Below are 23,545 nucleotides of genomic sequence, written 5' to 3' on the forward strand. Positions count from 1 at the left end.
ATGACAGCCTTTTATTATAGCACTGTTCAGGTCGTCCATAGGTCCTTGCCAGAAAAGGGAGCAAAGTGAGAATTTGATGGGGAGAAAACAAGTTGGGGCATTTTACAAACAAAAACGAGCTTTGAGGCCATCTTTAGACATAACAAAGCAGTAAAGGGCAATGGGTGACATCCTGGTTCCATGGAAGCCTTTGGCAAAACTCCCATTGACCTCACTGAGGATTTCAACATATATACTGCTTTAGAGGTCAGCTTTTAAGTAACTTGGCCCAGGCCAATGAGAGAACTCACGTGGTAGCCTAGATTGGAATGCAGGAGCTCATGGCTACCAGTCCATATAGCCATTCTGACACCGTTTTTTCCTCAAAGGTGCTTAAAAGGTAAAGGAGAGAGCCTTCCTGCTGTATTGCAGCTCCTTGCCTTGTATGGGACACATTCTTACCTACAGAGATAACTACAATCCCGGAGGAGCTGAAATGAAAAGTAGACGTGCTAGAGCAGAGCTGACTGAGTCCTCACAGGCTTGATATTCTTCTGGGGAAGGGCTACGTTGTTTTTTCACACTCTTGTCTCTTAGGCCGCTTTGGTATCTCTAAAGGCCCAGGACTCATGTTACCCTGTTTGCCATTAACTGGTACTTTTATTAATGGTTTAATTCCCCCCCTTTCCGTTCAGTTCTGTGCTTGCTGGAACTGGAGCGATAGGAGTGGCCCCGGCACTAAGTGCCAGTTGCGAGCTCTACACTGTTCCCTCTATTAAGCAGCCAAACACTAAATATGAAGGAATCCTTCTCCCTCAGACAGGCTGCAGCAAAAAGACAACAACAGCTGGAGGAACTCAGCTGAAAGAGCAGCACTGTTACCTGTCTGGCTTTTTGAAAAGCCAGAGCAATGGCTCTCAGCCGTTACCTTCTACAAGACAGTAAACTCAGAGACGGTCTCTCTTCCCCAGATGTACAAAGCCACATTCTGATTTCAGTTACAATGGTGTAAGAACAAAGTAACTCCACTAAAGGCAATGAGACACGAGGAAGACCAAGGACAGAGTGGGCCCATTACTCAGTGAGGGGGGGAAGACAATAAAAGAAAATGTGGAAATGGCAGAAGTGCCGAATTAATTTTTTTTGTTTGTTTTCACCAAAATGGTTAGTAGCGATTGGATGTCTAACATAGTGAAAATGAGGTCGGATCTGAGGCTAAAACAGGGAAATCAAGAAGTAAGTTTAAAATTACTTAGACAAGTTCGCTGTTTTCAGGTTGCCAGGACCTGATGAAGTATACCTTAGAATACTCAAGGAGCTGACTGAGGAATAATCTGAGCTATTAGCAATTATCTTTGTAAACTCATGGAAGATGGGAGAGACGCCTGAGGACTGGAAAAGGGCAAACATAGTGTCAATCTATAAAAAAGGGGAATAAGGACAACCCGGGGAATTACAGACCAGTCAGCTTAACTTCAGTACCCAGAAAGATGATGGAGCAAATAATCATATAATCAATTTGAAAACATCTAGAAGATAAGAAAGTGATATGTAACAGTCAGCCTGGATTTGTCAAGAACAAATCATGTCAAACCAACCTAACAGCTTTCTTTGACAGGATAACAAGCCTTGTGGATAAGGGGAAAACAGTAGATGTGGTACATCTTGACTTCAGTAAAGCTTTTGATACTGTCTCACATGACCTTCTCATAGACAAACTAATGAAATGCAGCCAATATGGAGCTATTATAAGGTGGATACATAACTGGTTGAAAAACTGTTCCCAGAGAGTAGTTATCAGTGGTTCACAGTCAAGCTGGAAGGTCATATTGAGTAGGGTCCCACAGGAGTCAGTTCTGGGTCCAGTTCTGCTCAATATCTTCATCAATGATTTAGATAATGGCATAGAGAGAACACTTATAAAGTTTGTGGATGATATCAAGCAGGGAGAGGTTGCAAGTGCTTTGGAGGATAGGATTAAAATTGAAAAAGATCTGGACAAACTGGAGAAATGGTCTGAAGTAAATAGGATGAAATTCATAAGGACAAATGCAAAGTACTCCATTTAGGAAGGAACAATTCCTTAGGAAGGAGCTGACTGCCTGGGAAGCAGTACTGCAGAAAGGGATGTGGGAGTCATAGTGGATCAAAAGCTAAATATGAGTCAACAGTGTAACTGTTGCAAAAAAAGCAAGCATCATTCTGGGATGGATTAGCAGGAGTATTGTAAGCAAGACACAAGTAATTCTTCCATTCTATTCTGCACTGATAAGGCCTCAACTGGAGTATTGTGTCCAGTTCTGGGGTGCTACATTTCAGGAAAGACGTGGACCAATTGGAGTAAGTCCAGAGAAGAGCAACAAAAATGATTAAAGATCTAGAAAACATGTCCTATGAGGGAAGATTGAAAAAAAATGAGTTTGTTTAGTCTGGAGAAGAGAAGACCGAGTGGGGACATGATGATAGTTTTCAAGTACATAAAAGGTTGGTAGAAGGAAGAGGGTGAAAAATTGTTTTCTTTAAACTCTGAGGAGAGGGCAAGAAGCAATGGGCTTAAATTGCAGTGAGGGAGGTTTAGGTTGGACATTAGGAAAAACTTCTTAACTGTCAGGATAGTTGAGCACTGGAATAAATTGCCTAGGAAGGTTGTGGAATCTCCATCATTGGAGGTTTCTAAGAACAGGTTAAACAAACAACTGTCAGGAATGGTCTATGTAGTACATAGTCCTGCCTTGAGTGCAGGGGACTGGACTAGATGACCTAATGAGGAACCTTCCAGACCTACACTTCTCTGATTCTCTGATTCCAGAAGTACTGAGATCATGAGATGAGCTCCATCTCTGTTGTTAATGGATCCTATTTTTCTTTTACCAGCTGTGGAGCAGAGTCCAAAGCAGGCTGATCAAGCAGTAGAGCTTTACCTACTTTCCTACCCAGTTAGGAAAACAAGACAACAGCATAAAATGGATTAAAAATCAAGAAAAACGAATCTGTTATGTGACCAGCAGAATTCAGGACCATACATAAGGAAGAGCGGGATTTTAATATCCGTGCTTAGGAGCCTAAAGAGAATCTGAGGTATGTTGTGATTTACCGCTTGCTAACCACCTTGTTCCATTTCGTTGTGAGACACAACTAGAGTACTGGCTAACTCAGTTCAAAGTTGTACTGCTCGTGCAGGGAGAGAGGTGAGGAGAGGAAGTCTTTAAACTACAAGATTGATTCAAGGTCTGGAAACATTCCTAACAGCGAGTGTTAACTCATTTTATCAAAGAAAACGTTGACAGGTAACTTGATCAAGCTTAGCAAGTACATACACAGGGCGAAGGTGTCCGATGCTCTTTAAACTAGCAGGTATTGACACCACAAGACCCAATGTCTGGAAGTTGGAGCTAGACAAACTCAGACTGGAAAAGAGGTGCAAATCTTTTACAGCGAAGATAACTAACAATTGGAACAACTTAGATTTCATAACATTTAAGGCCAGAAGGGACCATTAGGTCTTCTAGTTTGACCTCCTGTATATCATTCACAGGCCATTAAATTTCACCCAGTTACATGCTGTGTTAAGCTCAATAGCTTGGGTAAGCTTAAAACATTTCAGTTTCTAAAGCATTTCAAGGCACCACAGGCAGAGAAGGTGCTAGCAGTGCCCAAGGCTCCTGCAATGGCAGGAAGTTGATTAAGCGGTGTAGGAAGGTGCTGTGGCCTTCCTCGGATCCTGGGCCCAAGGAAGGGTTGCAACACCCCTACGAGGTAGATCCAGGCCCAACAGGCCAAACTGCCAGCAACAGAGGGGCGGAGCTAACCCAGGACAGGGAAGTATAAAAGGCCGGCCTAGGAGCTCACTGGAGGGGAAGCTGCAGCTGGAGGCAGACATGCCCTCCCGCAGGCTGCGGTCTAGACCTCACCTCAACCGAGCACCCACTCGGACCCACCACTCTCCGGAGTGGAGGCCCCAGAACCTGCCCAGCTTGCCCGGCCCTGGTGACTGGACTGGGCCGCAAAGCCCCAGTGACTGGACTTGGCCGCCAAGCGCTAACCCCTGTACCGAGCCCCCTGAGGCTCCAGGGGAGGAACTACCCCCCGAGGCCGGTGCTGACCTGGAGGAGCTGCCTGACGCTGGGAAACCCTGGGAGCCCTGTGACCTGGAGGAGCTGGCCTCTGCTGAGGAGTTCCCGGACCTGCCGCCAATCGACGAGGAGGGACTGGTGGGCCTGCCACTTGCCAAGTACTCCAGTGACCCAGAGGAAACTGAGACCACTCAGGTACCTGGGGACCAGGGGGAGGAAGTGTCCCAGGGGCAGCCAGCTAGACAGCGGCTAAGCCAGGGGTTAAACCTTGTAAATGTGTTGCAGTGGGAGCCCCGCTGATTCAGTGGCAGTGGCTGTGCCACTGACAGGGCCCTGGGCTGGGACGCAGTGGAGACAGGTGGGCCTGCGTCCCCCTCCCCCCTTCCCTACTCACCCCGGTGAAGAAGTGCTATCCTCTGCAGCTATAGACTGCTTACCTGCCTTGCCCTGCCTGAGGGGTGGGCTAAGACTCGTGAATGGCACTGATTATTCCCCCTTTAGGAAGTCGCTGTGGCCTTCCTTGGAGCCTGGGCCTGAGGAAGAGTTGCAATGCCCCGGCCTGACCGTACCACCTACAGGCAGGATGTGCCGTGATAACCACATCAGGTGACCCATGTTCCATGCTGCAAAGGAAGGCAACTACCCCGCCCACCACAGGGTCCCTGCTAACCTGCCATGGAGGAAAATTCCTTCCTAACCTCAAATCTGATGATCATTACAACCCTGAGCATTTTAATAAGACACACCAGCCACGCACCTAAAACGAGGACTTTCTGGACCAACTCAGAGCACTGGTCCACCTCAGCTGGTGTCCCCTCTCTAACTGTGGCCTGTCTTCAAAGCTCCAGAGGAAAAACACTTTACCTAGCCATGTGGTGAATTCTCCATCACTTGAAGTCTTTAAATCAAGATGAAATGTTTTCCTAAAAACCGTATCTCTAGTTTAACTTCCAGTTATTGGGCTCAAGGCAGGAACCACTAGGTGAAATGCTACAGCGTGTGTTAGGTCAGATGAGATGATCATAATGGCCCCTTCCTGCCTGAAGATCTATGAAAAGTCTTAACAGCTCTCAGCAACAGATGACAAACTATGAACTGCTGCATTTGTGTTAAATGAGAACCTGAAATTCCTAGTCGTGGTCTGTTTTAATGGTTACTGCTTATGTTAATTAAAGCATTCACACACACACCCTCACATACTCACACATTGAAAATATTGGTAATGGGGCTGGATGCCCCAGGGGATTTGTAATGGGGCTACAGACCCACTTGCTAGCTCTAATCCTAGCCAAACTGTGGTTACCCCCTGATGACCACCCACTGGCCTGTGTGTGCTGAGCTGTTGATTTCCCAGTGGAAAGGTTCCACATCACAAAAGCTGCCATCACCACTAGCAGCTTGAGCAGAGATGCGAATGAATGAAGGGAGACTGAAACACTCAGGATGAATGGTCAGAGATGAACAGAATGACCACATGCCCTGAAAAATTGTTAGCCCAATTTCTGGGGCCTGTCCTAACCCACTGGTTACGTTCACAAAAATGGTTCTTCTCCACATAGCCCTGATTTTGTAATCCACAGGGACTGGGCCTGAGTGTTGTTGTGTTTCCTGAAGACTGAAATGACACCTTTGCCCTGGGGAAAAGAGAGAGAAAGACAACAGGCATGGCATTGCAGGCCAGGAGCAGACAGGAATGACAAACGGACCAGAGGACCAAACCCATGGTGCTGAGGCCTATCTGGGAAGGTTTGTACCCTGTGAAGATTCCAAGGGTCTGCCTCTCTCACGGATACTTTGGCAACCTCTTCTATAGCTTGTCATGCTGAGAAAATCTCACTGAATTGAAACTGAGGGGCAATGAAATGACAGGTATAAAACAGGGCACAGATCTCTGCTTTGTTACCCCATTGAAATCAGCGAAGCTACAGGAGCGGTGTGGAGATCAGGCATTGACCCTTCCTACGGATTCACATGTGGGTAACTGTGCAGGTGAATATTCCCACTGAATTTAGCCTGTCTCCTCCCGCGTTTGCAGGATGGAAGGCCAGAACTTCTCCCAAACTGTCTCTCAAATAAAAAATAACCAGAATTTTAAAAAGAGCATTCTAAATTGAGGGTGCAGAGTTAAGTTACTGTAATCACCAAGACTGTAGCGCATACTCTTATGTCTATGCCACCGCTCCTGCAAGCCTGTGAAAGCCACAAACATAATGATGGGTAAACTCTCAGCATTTAAACCCTGTGTTAAAATTATAGCTTGATGCACCAGTGCATTGTAACTTTCCCTTTAAGAATCCTCTGGCTAAAGGCAATATAGTGAAATGCAGGAGGTGGGGACAAAAAAAAAAAAAAAAAGAAAAAAGGGAAAGTTTCTTCAGAGGAAAAATGCAGGGCTTGTCCTTCACCCTGACGTCAGATCTGTCTTTAATAAAAAGAGCCAAGAGAAAAAGGCAGATCTGCCTGAGCAAGGCTGCCAGTTAAGGATTGCTCTGTATTCCCAACGTGGTGTTTTTGTTCAAAACAACACTAAATCTGGGTTCAATCAATGTATTTAATCCTGGCTTCCAGTGATGAGGTGGCTTCTGCCCTGGCTTCTAGCAACAAGCGGCATTTTGCAGGTGAGTTGGCAAATTGGAGGAGAGAAATGTCTTCTGCAAACTATTATATTTAGGACTTTAGTGTTCATAAATTAGTGTATGCTGGAAAATGCAAAAGCCACCTGAGAAGGATTGGGTAGATGGGTTCCCAGTGTGTCGGGGTAAAGGGGAGGTGAGGCAGGTAGGGAAATATCTAGAGAAGAACAGAGCTGCCCCTCTGACCCTAAACTTTCACCACCCCCAGGACTGGGACCAGTTTTTGAGGACAGAAAAGCAGCAGCAAATGCTAGCTGCTCAATCCTTTTGCACAGAGTGAATAAATTCCCGTTTGCCATCTTAAATATGCCAGTAACATCATTATGGAAACTGGATCGTCTGGAAGCCAGTTGCAAATTAAAAGAGCAGCTCAGAAAGTGAGTCTGAGGGAATCGAGCAAAACGTGTGTGTTTGAGGAGAGGTCCAGCACCCGGCAGCATGGGGGGAGGGAATGCAGGAACAGCCTGCTGAGTAAATCAACGGGTCACACACTCCACACGTGGCAGCAGCTCCCAGTACACAACAGAGCAAAAGAGACACTGATCAAGGGGAGCCGGCGCAGATTGCAAGCCCTGCTGGAGGAAAGGCGAATGGCTAGCAGAGATCAAACGCGTTTGCAGAGCAGGGCAAAATGTGTAAAGGCACAGGCTCCAGCCTGCGTGCATCATGCACATGCAACCAGGCTTGCAATGGGTGAGAGCGGGCCTGCACTGCTCTGCAGGGCTCTCCTAGTTCCAGGTGTGCAGGGAAGCTGCTTTCATCAGACGCTCTGTGTATTTCGGGCTCCTGATCCCTCCAGATGTGGACTAGTTTTTTAAACCTGGCTCCATAACTGGCAGAGTGAGGCCAATCAGCACAAACAGGCGCTGCCTCCCCTCCTGCTGGAAAAACGAGAACTCTGCATTTCTGTAGGTGTTTGTGTTGTGTTGTGTTGTGTGATGGGGTTGTTGTTTGCAGCTGCTAATGTGTAATGCCCAAGCGAGAGAGCTGATGGTCAGGAGCAATTGTGGTTAGAAATTAAGGCTCCTAGGCACAGTGTTAATGGGTTCAGTGAGTGCCTGTCTTTTGGGAGTGACCAGCATTTAGGCATGTTAATGTCACAACCATCATCTTGTCTCTGCCTTTCCATTGCCCAGAAGAGCAGGACCTGGATGTGGTGTTTGCAAGGAATGTGTGGAGGAGCTGTGAAAAGAATGGCTCAAAGGGACAGGGAATGAAGGGCTTGGGAAATGTTATCGGCTGGGCAACATGTGTATGAAGCTGTCACATAGAAATGCTGATGATACAGTACTCAGAAAACCAGCTCATCCAGATATAGGGGCTTGCTTCTCTGGGAGACTGACCTTATCTCGCTTGTGCATTTATAACTGGATTCCATCTTCCAATGTAGTAATGCGGGACTGGGGGGGAGAAAAGCAATAAATTATGGAGTGAGCCACAAGTGGGTCTTTAATGTGTCTTCTGCAGCTCTTTGCAGCACGTGATATTAACGTTATTAACCAATCAGGATGCTTTTACTATGTTAACCAATTCACTTATCAACTTGCACTCAGTTGTTAACTTATTTGCTGCGAGAATAATATATGCACTAAATATTCCCCCTGTCATATTGTTTGCATATGAATAGCACTATAGTAAATGAAACAATGAATTCACACCGCTGGGGCTCTTTTGGGTAATGCTGATCGCTAATTTGGCTCCTGAACCACTGAGGTCTGAGTATCACGGCTCTAGGATGTCAAATGTGCCTGTGTGGGTCTGGATACCAAGGTGATAAGCGTAGTATTAGATCCATAGACAGACCGATGCGATGTCCATCCTAGAAAAAAATTCTACGTGCCTGTTCATCTAAGGCAAGTAACTTGTTCTGATGGGCAAGTAAAATAGCCTGAGTGGATATTTCCCCTCTCCCCCTCCCCATTCTCACGGTAGGTGTGAGTGAGGACTGTAGGTTTTGTAGCTGCTCCCATCCAGTTTCTTGCTTTTGAAAGGCTCTGTATTTAAAAACCCAGCACAACATGAGTCTGGGGAGCAAGGGGATGATGAATGTGTGAATGTTATTTGTTTACTGCTGGCAATGTGTTTGGAGCTGATTAGCCCACAGAAGTAAAGCCAGTCTTGGCCAGGAGACCTTCCGGCCCTGATCCTTCAATCAAATCCAGGCAGGTGGACCCCAGTGCCTGTGGGGAGTCCCCCTGAAATCTTTGGGGCTCTATGTGGGTCAGATTGTGTGGATCTGATTGCAGGACTGGGCCCTAAAAGACCCATCAAAGATGGGCTGTATATGGAAATCCAGTGGGGAGGACTTCCTTTGAATAATTACTGTTTTCAGAATGAATTTGCTTTGCGGGCCTCCTCTACAGGGAGAGTTTTGGGGGAAAAAAGGAAGGTGTGTGTGGGGGGGGAGGGGGGATCGGCGGACTGCGGTAGGAAGGGTTTTCCAGGAATAGAGGGCAGCATGGTAAAATGCAGGGGGTCGTAGTGGAACACCAAGGTTCCATCACTGACAAAGCACAGGAAATGAGAGAGGCAACTTGCTGTGAACTAACGGGTTTTGAAGGAGTATTACGCTCAATGCGGTGTTTAAAGAGAGAGCCATGGAGCTGTCAGAGAGGCGTGGGACAGGGTCAGATCAAGTTAGAGAGACGGATAATTCGGGCAGCTGGGCAGACTGGAGATGGGGGGTGGGTGTGATGTGGATATCAGTGGTACGTAAACATATGAGAGAGCCCCCGGTGATGGGGGGGGTTGCAATAAAGTTCTTATTGGCACGGGTTTGGGATGATTGCACTACGCATTGGTGCAGCCTCAGGTGAGCCAGAAAGGCCGTCCCAAATGAGTGCTAATGAAACCCTTCCACCACCCCACCACGGATCTTAGTATGTTTGTAGAGGTGACTGTCAAGACACATAAAGAAAGTAAGTCCTGATCCTGAGGCACCTGCAATATAAATTCCTGGCCTACAGGGTGGACAGCCGCATCCACACGCAGACCCTGTTGATTTCACTGGGACTGTGCCCAAGCGCCGCAGACTGGCCACGCGTCTCAATTGCAGGATTGTGGCCTGAAGTGATGATGTGCAAACTTTTCCAGTTGTCCCCCCTCCCCCCCATTACCTTCCATGGAATTTGTCGCACCTCCTCCACCCATTACTTGTAACCTGAAATACTTGGTTTTGGGGGAGGTTTTTTTTTTTTTTTTGCAAGGGCTCTACCCTGCGGCGGGACTGGGATCCCACTGCCATAATAGAGGGAGTGGGGTAAAAACTCACCAAGCAGAGCGGGAGTGGGTGGGGGGGGGAGTGGCTATTGCGGGGCGGGATTAAAAAATAGTCCTCCCATGTCACAAGCAACACAAACACCCCAGCTAGCAGCTGCTGCCCAGCTCTGAGGGCATTGCCACCCTCACTTCTGAGTTGCTGGTGGCGGCGGCACAGCCGTCAGATTGGGCGGCCGGAGAGCGGTGACTGCTGGCTGGGGCGTACACGTTCTGTGTGGCAGGGGAGGACTATCCTGCCCATCAATACCCACTCTATTTTTATCCTGCTCCCACTATTATGGCAACGGGTCCTGCGGGACCCAGTTTCTTGGGCCCCCACCGCCCCGGTGGGGTTCACCCCCCAGTTTGCACACTGCTGTCCTAAAGAAGAGAGAGAGAGCAGGGTGCACGGGGAAAATCCAAAAATGGACTTGACTTCCTGCTTTTACTCCTCCTAACTCGACTACATTTGCTTGCTGAGGGCAATGTGGAGAAGTGTTTTTAAGAAGGACGGGCAACAAAGCACAGTGGATGTATTTTGGAAATGTCTCTCTTTCTACTCCATTGTATCAATGTTTTAGTGAATGCTTAAATATTTTGTTGGGATTATCTCTTCCCCTTCCACTTCTAAGACCAGGCTCTCCCAGAGCGCGGAGTGCCAATGTACAGAGAGAGAGGGCAAATCCACTGTCTTTAAAACTTCTAAACACTTCCTAAAATAGATTTTTCTGGACATAGGGTAAGATTTTAAAAAGCACCTTCGCTACTTAGCCTCCCATAGACTCTCAGTGACACTTCTAAGTTTCTGTCGCTTTTGAGAATGGGACACACAATGGCAGGACTTTGGCGTTTGAGAGCATGACCCCTTTCGGGGCTGAAAGCCAGTGGTGTGCATCTCACTGGGAGACCAAGCATCCTTCCTTTCTCCCGATTCTAGCCCTGATGGGTCATGAGATTTGAATCATGTCCTTTCAGCAGGACTGAATATTTCCCGTCTTGGGCCTCAGAGCAGGGGAGAAGAGAAATAAAGCAATCAAAATTTCGGGGAGGTGAAAGGAAGCTCTTTGAAGCTGCTCTGAGATTTGGAATGTTAGAAGTGGTCTTGTTGGAGATGGCCAGTGATCAGAATGCAGGCGAGATGTGCAATGACATGTGATCAGTGCCACTGATTGTATGGATATCACCCCCCTGGAGGTGTGTGGGTGCTTGAGACTTTTTTCTCAAATCACATTGGTAAACAGGTCCCATAGCAAAGAGTAAATGGTGCTATTGCCCCCATAAACAAGCAGGCAGTGATGCAAGCAGGAAAGATGATAGTATATTTTGGAGCACCATCACTTAAATCTGATGTGAACAGCAAAAACAGCACCAACCAAACACTAGCTCTGTGGTTTTTGTTTGTGGGGCACAAGGGTGTATGTGCCAGTGTAGTTCTGAACAACTTCCCCTTACATCTCTAGATCTTCATAATCATTGACACTGATCTGAGCTATAGGCTGCCCGAGACCATAGGGTTGGGGGGATGGTTTGAGAAGAGTAACGTGTGGCTTTTCCTTCTCCTTTCTATATGATTTACTGGCATGGGTTTGGGTCCAAGAAATTTTCATTTGTAAAATATTTGGAACTGGTGGCAGGAAAAACTGATTGTGATTTCTTGGACTCCTTCTCTAAAGGAAACCACATTTTGACCAATCTTGAACCAAAAAAACAGCATGGATTTTATTTTTTCACTAGCAGCTTGTCTGGTGTTTAATCATTTCATGAGTTCCAGGGACCTGGCAGAACACAGATCTTAGGAGAAGGTGAACTCACATTTGGTCACCAATAATTTTGTATTTGAGTTTACATCCTGGTGGTTCCTGGGACATGGATAATCTTGTGCAATGAATATTCAAAGTGAGGACAGTTCGCCTTGCCACATTTACCCCAGAGCATATCCACTGCCGCTGATGTTCTTGCGGGGGCCATCTTTTTCTTCTGTGTTTGCACAGCACCTAGCACAAGGGGCTCCTTGGCATTGCCACAATGCAATTAATCGTATTTCAATAGTGACTGCTCCGCAGGCACATGCATTAGTTATTCTTCACTTCTTGACAATAGCCCTGTTCCTCAGCTGGTAGAAATGAACAAAAAGCCATTGGGATCTCCCCTGATATACACCAGCCGAGAACCCAGTCTAACTTACTCAGCTGCTTTGAAAATGTATTTGCTGTAGTGGAAACCTGGTAAATGGCATCCCTGAAGTGCACCTACCAACTGCATCATGTTTATTGCTTTCAGTTAAATAGCTTTTGACGTAGAAACTCCCCTCTTGAGCACACACATGAGCAAGCAAATAAAATGGTTCCTGGAAGTTCAGTTAGGACCCAATCCTGTTCCTACTGAAACCATTCACAAAACCCCCACTGTCTTCACCAGTACCAGGGCTGCTTTGTACTTTTCATGATTTCTGTCATCCATTTCTAAACTGGGGAGGTGTGTTGTTTGCCTTCAGCTTCATTCTGTAATAGCTGGATCTCTGCAAAGAGTGTGATGCTTACAGTGAGAGAGGGTGGGGTAGGCCTCGGAGCCAGGATTCTTGGGTTCTCTTCCCAGCCCTGCCCCTGGCTATTTTTGCCACTTTGGGCAACCTCTCCCAGGGGTCTTGAGAGTCTCTGATGAAAGGCACCAAGTGCTAGTGATTGGTTTTAATAAACCTGCTTTCACTTACATAGCACGTTCGTGGAAAGATCCCAATGACGTTTTCCTAGCTATTATTTCCATTTTAAATGTGGGGTAACTTGGGTGCACAGAGATTAAGGACAACACCACTAAAAGTGGCCCCTGGTTTGGGGAGTCTCCGTTTTTGGGATCCGAAACTGGAAGACATGGGGCAGAGTTTTCCGAAGGATGCAGCAGCCACAGTTGGGGGTCTGATTTTTTTTTTTCCCCCCTAAAGAACACTGGCTTCCATTTAGGGACCAGAATAAATGGCCAGATTTTCAAAAGAACTCAGCACTTTGAGTGCTGATCCTTTTGAAGACTCTGGCTCTAAGTATCCCAATGGGAACTGCTGGGTACTGAGCACGCTTATGGCTATCTGGCCCTTGCACAGACACGTGAAAGGGAGTTGCACTTCTTTGCGAAAATTGGTACCGAGGGGCCTGAACTTTTTTTTCCAGAAAAACTGAGCGCTCACAGCTTCAGTGAAAGACAAGGGATGTTGCGCACATCTGAGAATGGGGCGCTCTGGGTAGCTTGTGTTAGGCACCAAAATCAGGGATTTTTTTTTTAAAGTGTCTATAAGTGATTTGCCCCAGGTCACACAGTGAGGCAATGATGGGGCTTGGAATAAAACGCAAGTCTCCTGAGGCACACTCCCTTCTTCCTGAGAGTATGGCTGTCTCCTTGCCCCTCACTCTCTGGTGTGTAACTTAAAAGCAAAAATGGAGGGTCTGAGTCAGTAGAAGCCCAAAATGGGTTGATTAATAAAGACACCTTTTTAGGGTGGGATTTATGAGCCATTGCTGCAACAACAAGGGGTGATTGATCTCCATGATTTTTCTGGGTTGGAAGCCCTGATTCTTACCTACCCTCCTAGCCCCAAAGCTGTTGAAGAATCTCTGCCTTCTCCCCACTGCTGCCACCATCTCCTACTGTTTCTATCTAGAAGCCCCAGGGGTCTCCCTCTTAGAATATTAGGGTTGGAAGGGACCTCAGGAGGTCATCTAGTCCAACCCCCTGCTCAAAGCAGGACCAACCCCAACTAAATCATCTCAGCATGGGCTTTGTCAAGCTGGGCCTTATAAACCTCTAAGGATGAAGATTCCACCACCTCCGTAGGTAACCCATTCCAGTGCTTCACCGCCTTCCTAGTGAAAAAGTTTTTCCTAATGTCCAACCTAGACCTCCCCCACTGCAGCTTGAGACCATTGCTCCTTGTTCTGTCATCTGCCACCACCGAGAACAGCCTAGCCCCATCCTCCTTGGAACCCCAAATGTGCTAGGTGCTGCTTACTCCTGATGTGGGGACAAGGTTTCCAGGGGTCTCTGAACCCCTTGTGCCTTGCATAATTTTTAATAGCCCCATATAGGGCTATTACTGATTCGGAACCTCACTTCTGTCCCAGGAGTGCGGGACGGAGAGAAGTGTGTTAACTGTGTGTTAACTATCCATATGAGTAGGAAAGGAGAGGGGAGTTCTCAGGCTGGAACAGCTGCAGGAGAAAAGTGACATTAAAGATAAGCTTTGCAACAAAACCTGAATAATGAATATCTAGTACTTGGGTTGCTAGCACATTCCAGCCTGGTGTGGTTATCTGTACGTCAGTTTCCTCTTTCTCAATAGCTCCCCAGATTGTTCTACAAGAAGACTTCTGTGCTGATAGTCTGGGTCTGTCATTATACTTAGCCTAGCAGGAAAATGAAAATGGCAGACGAGTGGGGAGGAAGCCTGTGGTTCACATCCTACGGGATGTCTTGTGGCAAGGCCAAAGACAGACTCTAGGGTTTGTGCAAAAACCTCTGCAGGATCTTGAGTGCGTCAGGGACTGAGTCAGCTCAGTTTATGACGGCTCCCGTTCTGCACTGTGCTGCACCATGCATGCACAGGGGTCCGCCTGGTCTGGAATCTAAGAGCTTATCGCTCATGAGAGAAAATGACTTGCACACATTCAGTGATGGGGATGTGTGGCAGACTAATCTGGTGCAATTTATATTCAAGTGCACAAAGTTTACAGCATCTGTAATGCTTTGAGTGGACTGTATATATGTCTTAGACTTGAGACAAACTTCTGTTCCTGCTCTTCATTGTAAGATAACAAATATTTTAGGGGAGGTTTGTTTTTATTTTCTTGGTTTATGGTCCAGTCATTCCAGACTAAGAAACCAGATTGGACAAGAAGTATTAACTTTATTTCCTCCGCCCACTCTCCAGTCCTCATCACCCAAATATATAATAATCTGACTGAATCTACCCAAGCATGCAGTTAGGTTTAGATGTACAAGATTACTTCATACAGCATTTAGTGAATTTATAAACACTGTGCTTAGTTCTGCACTAAACCCCTCAGAAAATATGTTCCTGGCTACAAGGACTGTTACAGTCTAAGGAGACTAAACAGTTTTGACACAAACTGTCCTGAATGACTCAGGGAGGGATGATTCTAGATTAAAATGTAGCAACTTTTTAATGAGGTGTGGGCCTGAGACAACACTTTCCCCCTCTCTAGCAATTGCACCACCAAATCAAACTCTATTTGCTGCTTTGCTGAAAGTCTTGTTTCTTTTATATACTGTACCACATTTTTAGAATATGAATACTCCTATTTAGTTCATGTTTTCACACAGAAGCTTCTTTTTGAGTAAAAACCTATGTAGAGTTAGGGGGACAGGAGGGGCTGATGACAATTTCTTCAACATCTGAAAAAAATTGTCCAGCTGTATGTCTACATGATTCTAGGGAAAAGGGAAAATACGATACCTTTCACATTTAACTAGTTGAACAAAATTCCTCTTTGCTTTACTCTAAAATTATACAGTAACAAGCTGGCTAGAGTTTGTGTACCACTGTCTTAAGTCAGAACTGATCAACCATATATCATAGTCCTATACAGCTAACTGCAAAGAGAGAGTCTCCTCCAACTTAAATGGAAGAGGAGTCTACATTTATAGCAGGCGGCTCAGAATTCGAATACCAATGTCACCATAATGGTCCAAGAGATCTTTGCATTCAGAATTATTACAAACCATGATATTTATTAGAATAGTGGCTTGTTATTTTGAGTGAGATGGTAAAGGCTTGTTCTGAGGCTGTCTGTACTGCCACAGGGTTTTTAAATCCTCCAAAATCTTGCTGGATGTAAATCGTAACTAATTAATTTTTATCTTGAGTTTGTATTGTAATTGGCAAAGGCAGATCTGCCACAGCACTAAGGAGTTTTCTACACTCGCTAGTTCTGAATTTCTGGTTTGATAAGCAGACAGCGAAATCTGAATTCATATGGGAAAAATGAAGTGCTGTCCAGGAAAGCTGGTACGCGTGCTTGGCTGGCTGTGGGGAAAAAAAGATGTCCAGGTTTGACAGAGTAACAGCTGTGGCATTGTAGCTGCTGCACGGAAGGAGTATAGCACAAAACTTCAACCAATGCTACAGTGCCTAAAGTCTTCAACCATATCACACTATAAACCTATTGGGTTACACTTGTATGTGTTAGGTGGTGGAAAATCAGCTAGGAAAATATCTCTATTCTATTCATCAGAATTTGGCCATTAACAAGTGAGTTATAGGCATTTCCACCGAACCTCCTGGAAATTGATTAGCTTGTTACTGAGGGTTTGGATAGTGGCCTAAGACCAGCTCATACCCTCAGCCCCTGGGCATGGCATGGATGGAGCCTGAGCGTGTGGAAAGGCGAGGCGGGCTCAGCCATTTTTATATCAGTGTCTCTCCTGAAACCTGAAGCAACCTTAAGGAAAAGTCCCATGTAATTTAATACAGAATGATGTTGCTGCTGTTCGAAGCTATAGGAGGATTTAAGATGCTCATTCTCTTAGCTTTCATTGGCGCTTAGAGTAACACCCAGTATGTTTAATCCCTATTACATTCTATAGGGCTTTTTCTATAAGGGACGGCTCTCTATGGATCTGGGGACATAAGAAATTGGTATCCAGGAGATGAGGGGGGTGCATGTCTCTCCATGCCTCACCCAAAACAAAAGTCTGGGATCCCCTTAGAAGGAAAGTTCCAATGTGAACCAGCAGGCTGTTGAATTTTTTTCCCATCTCTAAGTTTAAGGAATTCACTGAATCTAGACTGACGTCTGAGTTTGTAATGTCTATGTGATACACATCTGGTTTCAAATTCAGCGACGAAAGTTTCTGCTTCTCACAGATGAGATGTCTAAGGAGCAGATATATATTTAAAAGGCCTCCTATGTAAACCTAAAATATACCCAATAACTTTTCAGCAAAGTCACTGTTCAAGACTTATTTTTGGTTCTGTGTGTTTTGAGGTAGATCGAACTCCTTTCCATGATGCCATTCTGACACGCCAAGATCAGTGTTCCTGATGGAGTGAGTGAAGCTGCAGCATTTAATTAGATGAATGAAAGGAACATGCGGGCTACACAGCTAAAATCTCGCTCATTTTTCTCTAAAACCTTGTCTGTGCTAGAAAGTTGTACCACTTAATCTGTACAGGTACAGTTAAAGCAATTCAACCCCTCTCCCATAGCATGGACTCAGTTATATTGAAAGAAAGGTTGTTATGCTGGTATATCTTATTCCCATGTGGGAAGGACAATAAGATGTGCAGGCATAACCACATCCTCAATAGGGGTTGTGCTGGTATAAATACTTCAATAGACGATCACAGCCCTAACCAACAGAGTTATAGTTGTACAATTTTGGTGGGTAGACCAGGCCTTAATCTATGATTAGCTGGGAAGAAACAATTCAGCATTCTGTCATTCCTATCTCAATACTGCCCCCTTGTGTTTAGGTGTTGTGGGATCAAAAAACCACCAACTGTATTGGTACAACCAAACACGTAAGTTCAGAGGCTCTTGGTTTATAATTGTGGCTGAAACATGAAAGGCTGTGGGCTATTGACAGGCAGCAAGAATAAAATTCCATGTTAAAAGAGAAAAAAACTCAGTGCTCATGTGATTGAGAAGTTTTCTTTACGAGGACAAAAGCACAGGTAGCCAGCACGGCTTGTCCGCTCCTTGGGAAAGTTTGTGAATACATTAACCATTTAAGTACTGAGATATTTCCATTCACTTGGAATGTGGCTCTATAGGGCAGTGGAGAAATGATAGCAGTGTGAATGCAGTGCTTGTTAGATGTGTCAGTTTAGCAGTCTGAAGACCTCTGTTCATGGCACAGCCGATCCATGTGGCCCTCCAATGTGCTTCAGTCCTGACCTGGAGGGACCACTTACCTCTGGTGGGTACGTCCTCCGGTGGTATAAATTAGCATAGATTTTTGGGAGCCAATGGAACTCACTTGGTTTTTATGCCATGCTTGTAACCCCAGCATCAGAGAGCCTCTGGTGCTGGGAGGGGAATTTGTCTTCAGGTCCATTTAACCCCTAGCCCCAGCTGACACTACTGACCTCTGCAGATTATGGTGGATGCGTGTCTAACAGGAAATGGACTAAGACCCCCTACCCCATTTCACACAGCCATCAGAGTGTAAACTTTTGTTTGTTGCCAATTTGTGCTGGATATGTATCAGTGTTGTGGTGAAGAAAGGCACTAATCCCTTCACCATTCAAACCCTCCCATGTTGTTTGTTTACAAGATGCAAAAATAAAGCAATTTCCTTATTGTTCTGAGCATAACATTTGTGAGAATCTACTGAGCGGATCTCCTTTCTACAACTAGTAGAACTCAGCAATTTAATGTATTAAATATGTGTGGGAGGAAGGCTGGTATTGTGGTTAAGGCGTGAAAGTGCAAAACCTAACTTCTGCCACAGGCATCTTGTCTGACTTCTTTATGCCTCAGTTTTCCCAGCCATACAATGGGGGTGTTGAATACTTCTTCCCTCAAAGTTAAGAGTGACACACCTGGAAAATATTCATGAAGCGATTTGAATTCCTCCGGTGAGAAGCCTCTAATAAAAGCGTGAAGCTATGAGGCTTCATTAGTGACCTTTTTGGCTAATTCATGCACAGACCTCTCTGGAAGGCAGATGCACCTCCTTGTCCAGCCTGAACTTTATTTTGATGCTATCACCTTTTATTTCACGCTGCCTGATATCTGGCATCTCCACTCCTGTTTGTTACTTTCCAACTTTGCTCCTTTTTCATGAATTCAGTCCAGGTGCTATTCTAGTTTCCTGCTGGTTTCCATTGTATTTAATTGGAAAGCAATGGTTTTGCGCCAAAAGCCTCAGACAAGCCAAAGGCTAATTTACAGTTACAGTTTTCCCAGCATGTCAACTTTCATTTGTTTGGATGGTTTATTATATATATATTTGCTCTCTCTATTGCACAGGGGAAAAGGATCCAAGTTCAAAACGACTCTGGATTAGCGTTTGTCCTGAATCTTTGGATTTGAAAGTGAAGGATGGCTTGACAGCCTAATCTGGCCTCTTCTTCCTCTCCTTCCTTTAGTGTCTGAGTTTGCTCCTTTGCTATTTCTGTGCCAGTGAGCCAGGAACAGTCTGTTCTGTCTCCCCGTTGACTCTTCACCTACTTTTTGTTTTAATTCCACAACTCTGTGCTGTCTGCAGCCACCAAACTAATGATTGTTGCCCCACAATGATGTTACTATAAAACCTTGTCTGTCCAGCTCTGAGGTGCAGGGGGAACAGTGTTGTTTGTAACACTTCCATTGGGCATTTTGAAAGCGCTGTATGAATGATACGTTATTCTAGAGATGACTGGCCTGGCCTTGGAGACTATGATTCTGTCTCAGCAGTGATGGGGACTTTTAAACAGCACAAGTGCTTACTGAAAAAGTAACTGGGTCCCTGCTCTTTGCTAGCAGGGTAATAATATCCTGTGCTTATATAGGAGCTGAACAAACATTATTTAAGCTTCATGGCAAACACAGAAAGTAGGTTTTATTAGGAGCCAAATCCAGCTTGTCTTATTCAGTGAATTAGATTCAGTGGGGCGACTTGCTAGGGTTGCCAGAGCTCCAGGATTGTCCAGGAGTTACCAGAAATTAAAGATTAATCTTTCATTAAAGTTTATGCCATGTGATGAAACCTCCAGGAATACATCCAACCAAAATTGGCAACCCTGTAGTACGTGCCTGTATAAGGCAAATAGGATACGGCCCGAAATCGGTCTTGATGCATAAACCGAAGTAAGGAGAGGTAGCTTTGTCCAAGGATACACAGCAGAGTGGGAGTAGGGTCCAGGAGACTTGTCTCCTTGTCTCTCCTCATTCAAGTTCCAAGATCTGTTGTCTTCTGTTCTCCTGCACAGTGATTGCACGCTCTGCTAACGTGGAGTCTAATCCTTCTCCCCTTGAAGTCAAACGAAAAACACCCCTTGACAACGGTGGGATTTGTAGCTACTTAGAATTCATGAACTGTGAGCAGGAGAGAGAGGCATAGTAATATTTTTAACATGTTAAGATTAATCTCATTTTAATATTGATCCCTTTGTAAAAACATTTCTTCTCTTGGGGAAGCTGGGTGGGAAATAGATTCAGAGTGCCACGCAACTGAGTGAGAAAAATCCATATCCGATATTGCCTTCATGATAAATCCAACAACAGCCAAGTGAATCTCTTGTCTTTCACTAAAATTTTCCTGGGATGTGTAGCTTTTAGAGGAACATTGAATAATTACCCTCCTTAAAGTATACATGGTGCATTAGCTATTACTGGACCAGTAGAGAAGCAGAAGAAGAGGACTTTTGTAGCCTAGAAGCTGGTGAATTACAAGTAAAGATAAACTGAATTTAGACCATCTTTTGGGGAAGTTAATGGAAGCTCATTGCAGGGAATAAATATTAAAACAAAACATTGGATGGAGCTGGAGAGGCAGGAACAGAGATCAGGCAAAGCGTCGCACACGTGTGTGTGTGTGTGTGTGTGTACGTATGCGCACGCACTATGGGTAATTTTAATGCTGAATAAAATTCTTGTTTGACTTGCATATTTGCATATTTCCTGGGGGGAAAGCGGATCTTACTGAGTGGAAGGTGGTGTCTTGGCAGGTCACTTCAATAAGGGCATGCCAGGCTTTGCGGGGAAGGTCTCCAGAGGTGGCTGTGAAAGAAATGGACAAATGGGACGTTGAAGCTGGCATCGTTAGCAGAGCTGGTGAGCAGTGATGCACTAAGGGGTATGTTTGCACTGCAGCTGTGAGCAAGCCTCTGAGCCTGAGCAGACAGGTTCATGCAAGGGGGGCTTGAGCTAGTGCACTGAAAATAGCCGCATAGTGGACGTAGTGGCCGGGGCTAGCCACTTGAGCTCAGATTCAGGGAGTCGCCGGAGCCACCTACCCTGCTATTTTTAACGCACTAACTCAAGCCCCATGAATCTGTCTACCAGTGCTGGGAGCTTTACTCCTGGCTGTCATGTAGATGTCCCCAAGCGTCCTAGCAGAGTGGATCGTTGATGGCTTACTCTGTGGTGTGGGCAGGACAAAACATCATCTAACTTGGTTTTAACCTACTTTTCATTACGTGTCTGTTCTGGTCAACGATGCAGAGCCTTGAAAAACTCTGCTCCTGGTATAGTAGTGACACGTCTGATACTAACCCAAATCTTCCATATTGCATCAAAACAACATGCATTCTGTAAGGATCTGGAAGATCTTTTCCCTTCTCCTTCCAGGGAAACATTCAAATGGCACCCTGCAGAATTTGATGGGGAGCCAACAGAGAAGTATTTGTGTACTGCCTCTGCTAGTTCTGGGCCAGTCAGCCCCCGGTATCGGGTGACAGTCCCCGGGCCAGTAAATTCCCATAGCGGGTTTGCCTGAGTGTTACAAAGATTTCTTTCTTAGTTAAGATCTAGAAAACAGAATCCTGTGCTGGTGAGTAGAGTCCAAAAGCCACAACTCTGAACCTTGGCCTCCACCCCCTCGGTGCAGCTTCAGCACGGCTAGAATTGCTGCTGAGTTTCCTGTTGAATATCTCTGTTTCAAATCTCAATTGTTAATTTTTTTTAAAGGGGGAAAGAAAAGGACAATTTAAAAAATGTGGTTTTGACTCCAGAATCCACTTTCCTGTTGATACAGCTGTATGTGTCCCATTTAATATCTTAGCAGACTTACAACAGATCAGAGAAAGGGACTTTAGCCCTTAACTCCTCTGTTTTTGCTACTTTGCTATTGTGGGACTCTTTCATTATAGTGATTTCTTCTCTCTGTCTCTCTTCCTTTCCCCCTGCCACATCCTTCTTGCGCCTCCCCAGGCCTGTTACATGATACTGCAGCTCAGTTTGGCTAAAACCTTATCAAAATCTACAGGAGTTCCTCTTGCAGTCAATGAAAATGCTTCAGTCCTTTGATGAAAATAACTCCAACTCTTATCCTCTGGTGTCCTGTTCCTGGAGGAAAAATGTAATTAAATTAAATCCCATTTGTTCTTTAAACAATTCACTCCTGGCAGGATGGCGGGAGGCCATCAAGAGACCTATGAGCCATTTAAATTGATCTGAAGCCATGTGAGGGCTTAAGCCAGATTTTATGAGGGCTTAAGTGGTGCATAGGTCTTTGCTGACCTTAGCAAGGGGTGGGTTTCATACAAGGGGGAGCACTGGGAAGCTGGATATATCATAGCCCTTCATCATACCACAATGAACTTAATTATGGCTGTGGAGCCCTGGGACCCGACTACAGCTCTTGGGTACGGGTTGGGTGGGGAAAAAACCAGACCCTCTTGGGCTCAGGTAAGGTCGGCTCTCCTCCTCCTGCCTGTGGGGTGAGTGCAGCAGCGGCTGCGTGTCCCGCTGCTGCTGGCCACCCCCACATCGCTGCATTGTGCTGTGAAGCGAGTGTGTCATAGAGCCTCTCGCTCGGCAGCACATGCAGCTCAGCAGGGGGTAGCAGCTGGCAGAAGCAGGGCACGTGGCCACTGCCATGCCAACCCCATGAGCAGCAGGTGGTGGCAGTACTGACTCCAGTTTGGGTTGGGTTTGGTGGGCTTGAATCTGGTTCTGGCCTAAAAATTAGGCCCAAGCAGACCTCTCTATGTCTGTGCCTGGTTCCATGGACGTTCCTGCTGCCATCACGGTATCCACAGACGTTTTGTGAGCAGGCGTACCACGGCCATCTTGAGCATCTTACTGAACCTACCAATCACACTCTGGCTGTGGAGTTGTGAGTGGCCGTGGTGCCCAAGGGGGAACTTCACGTTCCCGTCACTGGATGAGTGTCGCTACTACCCTAAACCTTTGAATTCTGCGTGGGAAATGGGAGACCTGTCTTCCGCCTAGAGCTGAAGGTCTCCAAAGGGTTTACTCTTGGTCTGACTGCTTCTGTTCAAGTCAACTGAGCACCTTTGAAAATCACACCCTGCACTGGTGAGCTTGCAGGAAACTGAATGCTGGATCTAATAGTGGTGTCCCTGTATAAGCTGAGGGAGTGGGGTTTACATGCTTGGCACATGGCCAACGTAGCTACACATACAAAGCTTTTTGAAATGGCTCAGGGGTTCTCCCTTTTTCATAGTATGATCTTCAGAGCTACTCATGAAAAGTACCGTATAATAGCTAGATATTATCAGTATGAATAAGGGTGTTGTAAGCACTTCTCCCCCTATTCACAGTAGTGGGAGTCATCTCCTCTCACCCTGCTGATTGCTTAGTGTTCCTGTGTCCATCTGTCTACCAAAGTATTAATGGACCCCCATCACCATCAAATATCTAAGCAGCTCACAGAATTTGTCCTCCCAACTCCTGGAGGAGAGAGGGCAGGACTGTTCTTCCCATTGTACAGCTGGGGCACTGAGGCATAGGGAGACTGACCTGCTCAGGGTCACACAAGTCTGTAGTGGAGCCAGGACTTGAACCTGGGTTTCCTGAAGTTCAGGTTAACTCCCATCCTTCCTCTCTGCCTGAGACAGAAAAGGAGCATTAAGAGAGTATTTATAGGATGAAGTTTTAACTTCTTTACTGCCACTGACTGCTCGCTGGCCAAAGTATTGGTATC

General features: G+C 45.8%; 1 protein-coding gene across 1 annotated transcript in view; it reads left to right on the forward strand.

Moving 5' to 3' along the window:
• The first annotated feature begins 6,262 nt into the window (after nt 1-6,262).
• Nucleotides 6,263-23,545, forward strand: part of CCN4 (cellular communication network factor 4) — a 55,906-nt gene continuing 38,623 nt past the window's right edge. Inside the window, exon 1 of the mRNA XM_067530393.1 lies at nt 6,263-6,670. Coding sequence (XP_067386494.1) covers nt 6,623-6,670 — 48 coding nt within the window. The 5' untranslated portion in view covers nt 6,263-6,622. The remainder of the gene's footprint in view (nt 6,671-23,545) is intronic.

Source organism: Emydura macquarii, unplaced genomic scaffold (genome assembly GCF_026122565.2).
Source record: "Emydura macquarii macquarii isolate MOO-44397 ecotype Brisbane River unplaced genomic scaffold, CSIRO-AGI_Emac_v2 contig_369, whole genome shotgun sequence".
In the NCBI taxonomy this organism is placed as follows: Eukaryota; Metazoa; Chordata; order Testudines; family Chelidae; genus Emydura; species Emydura macquarii.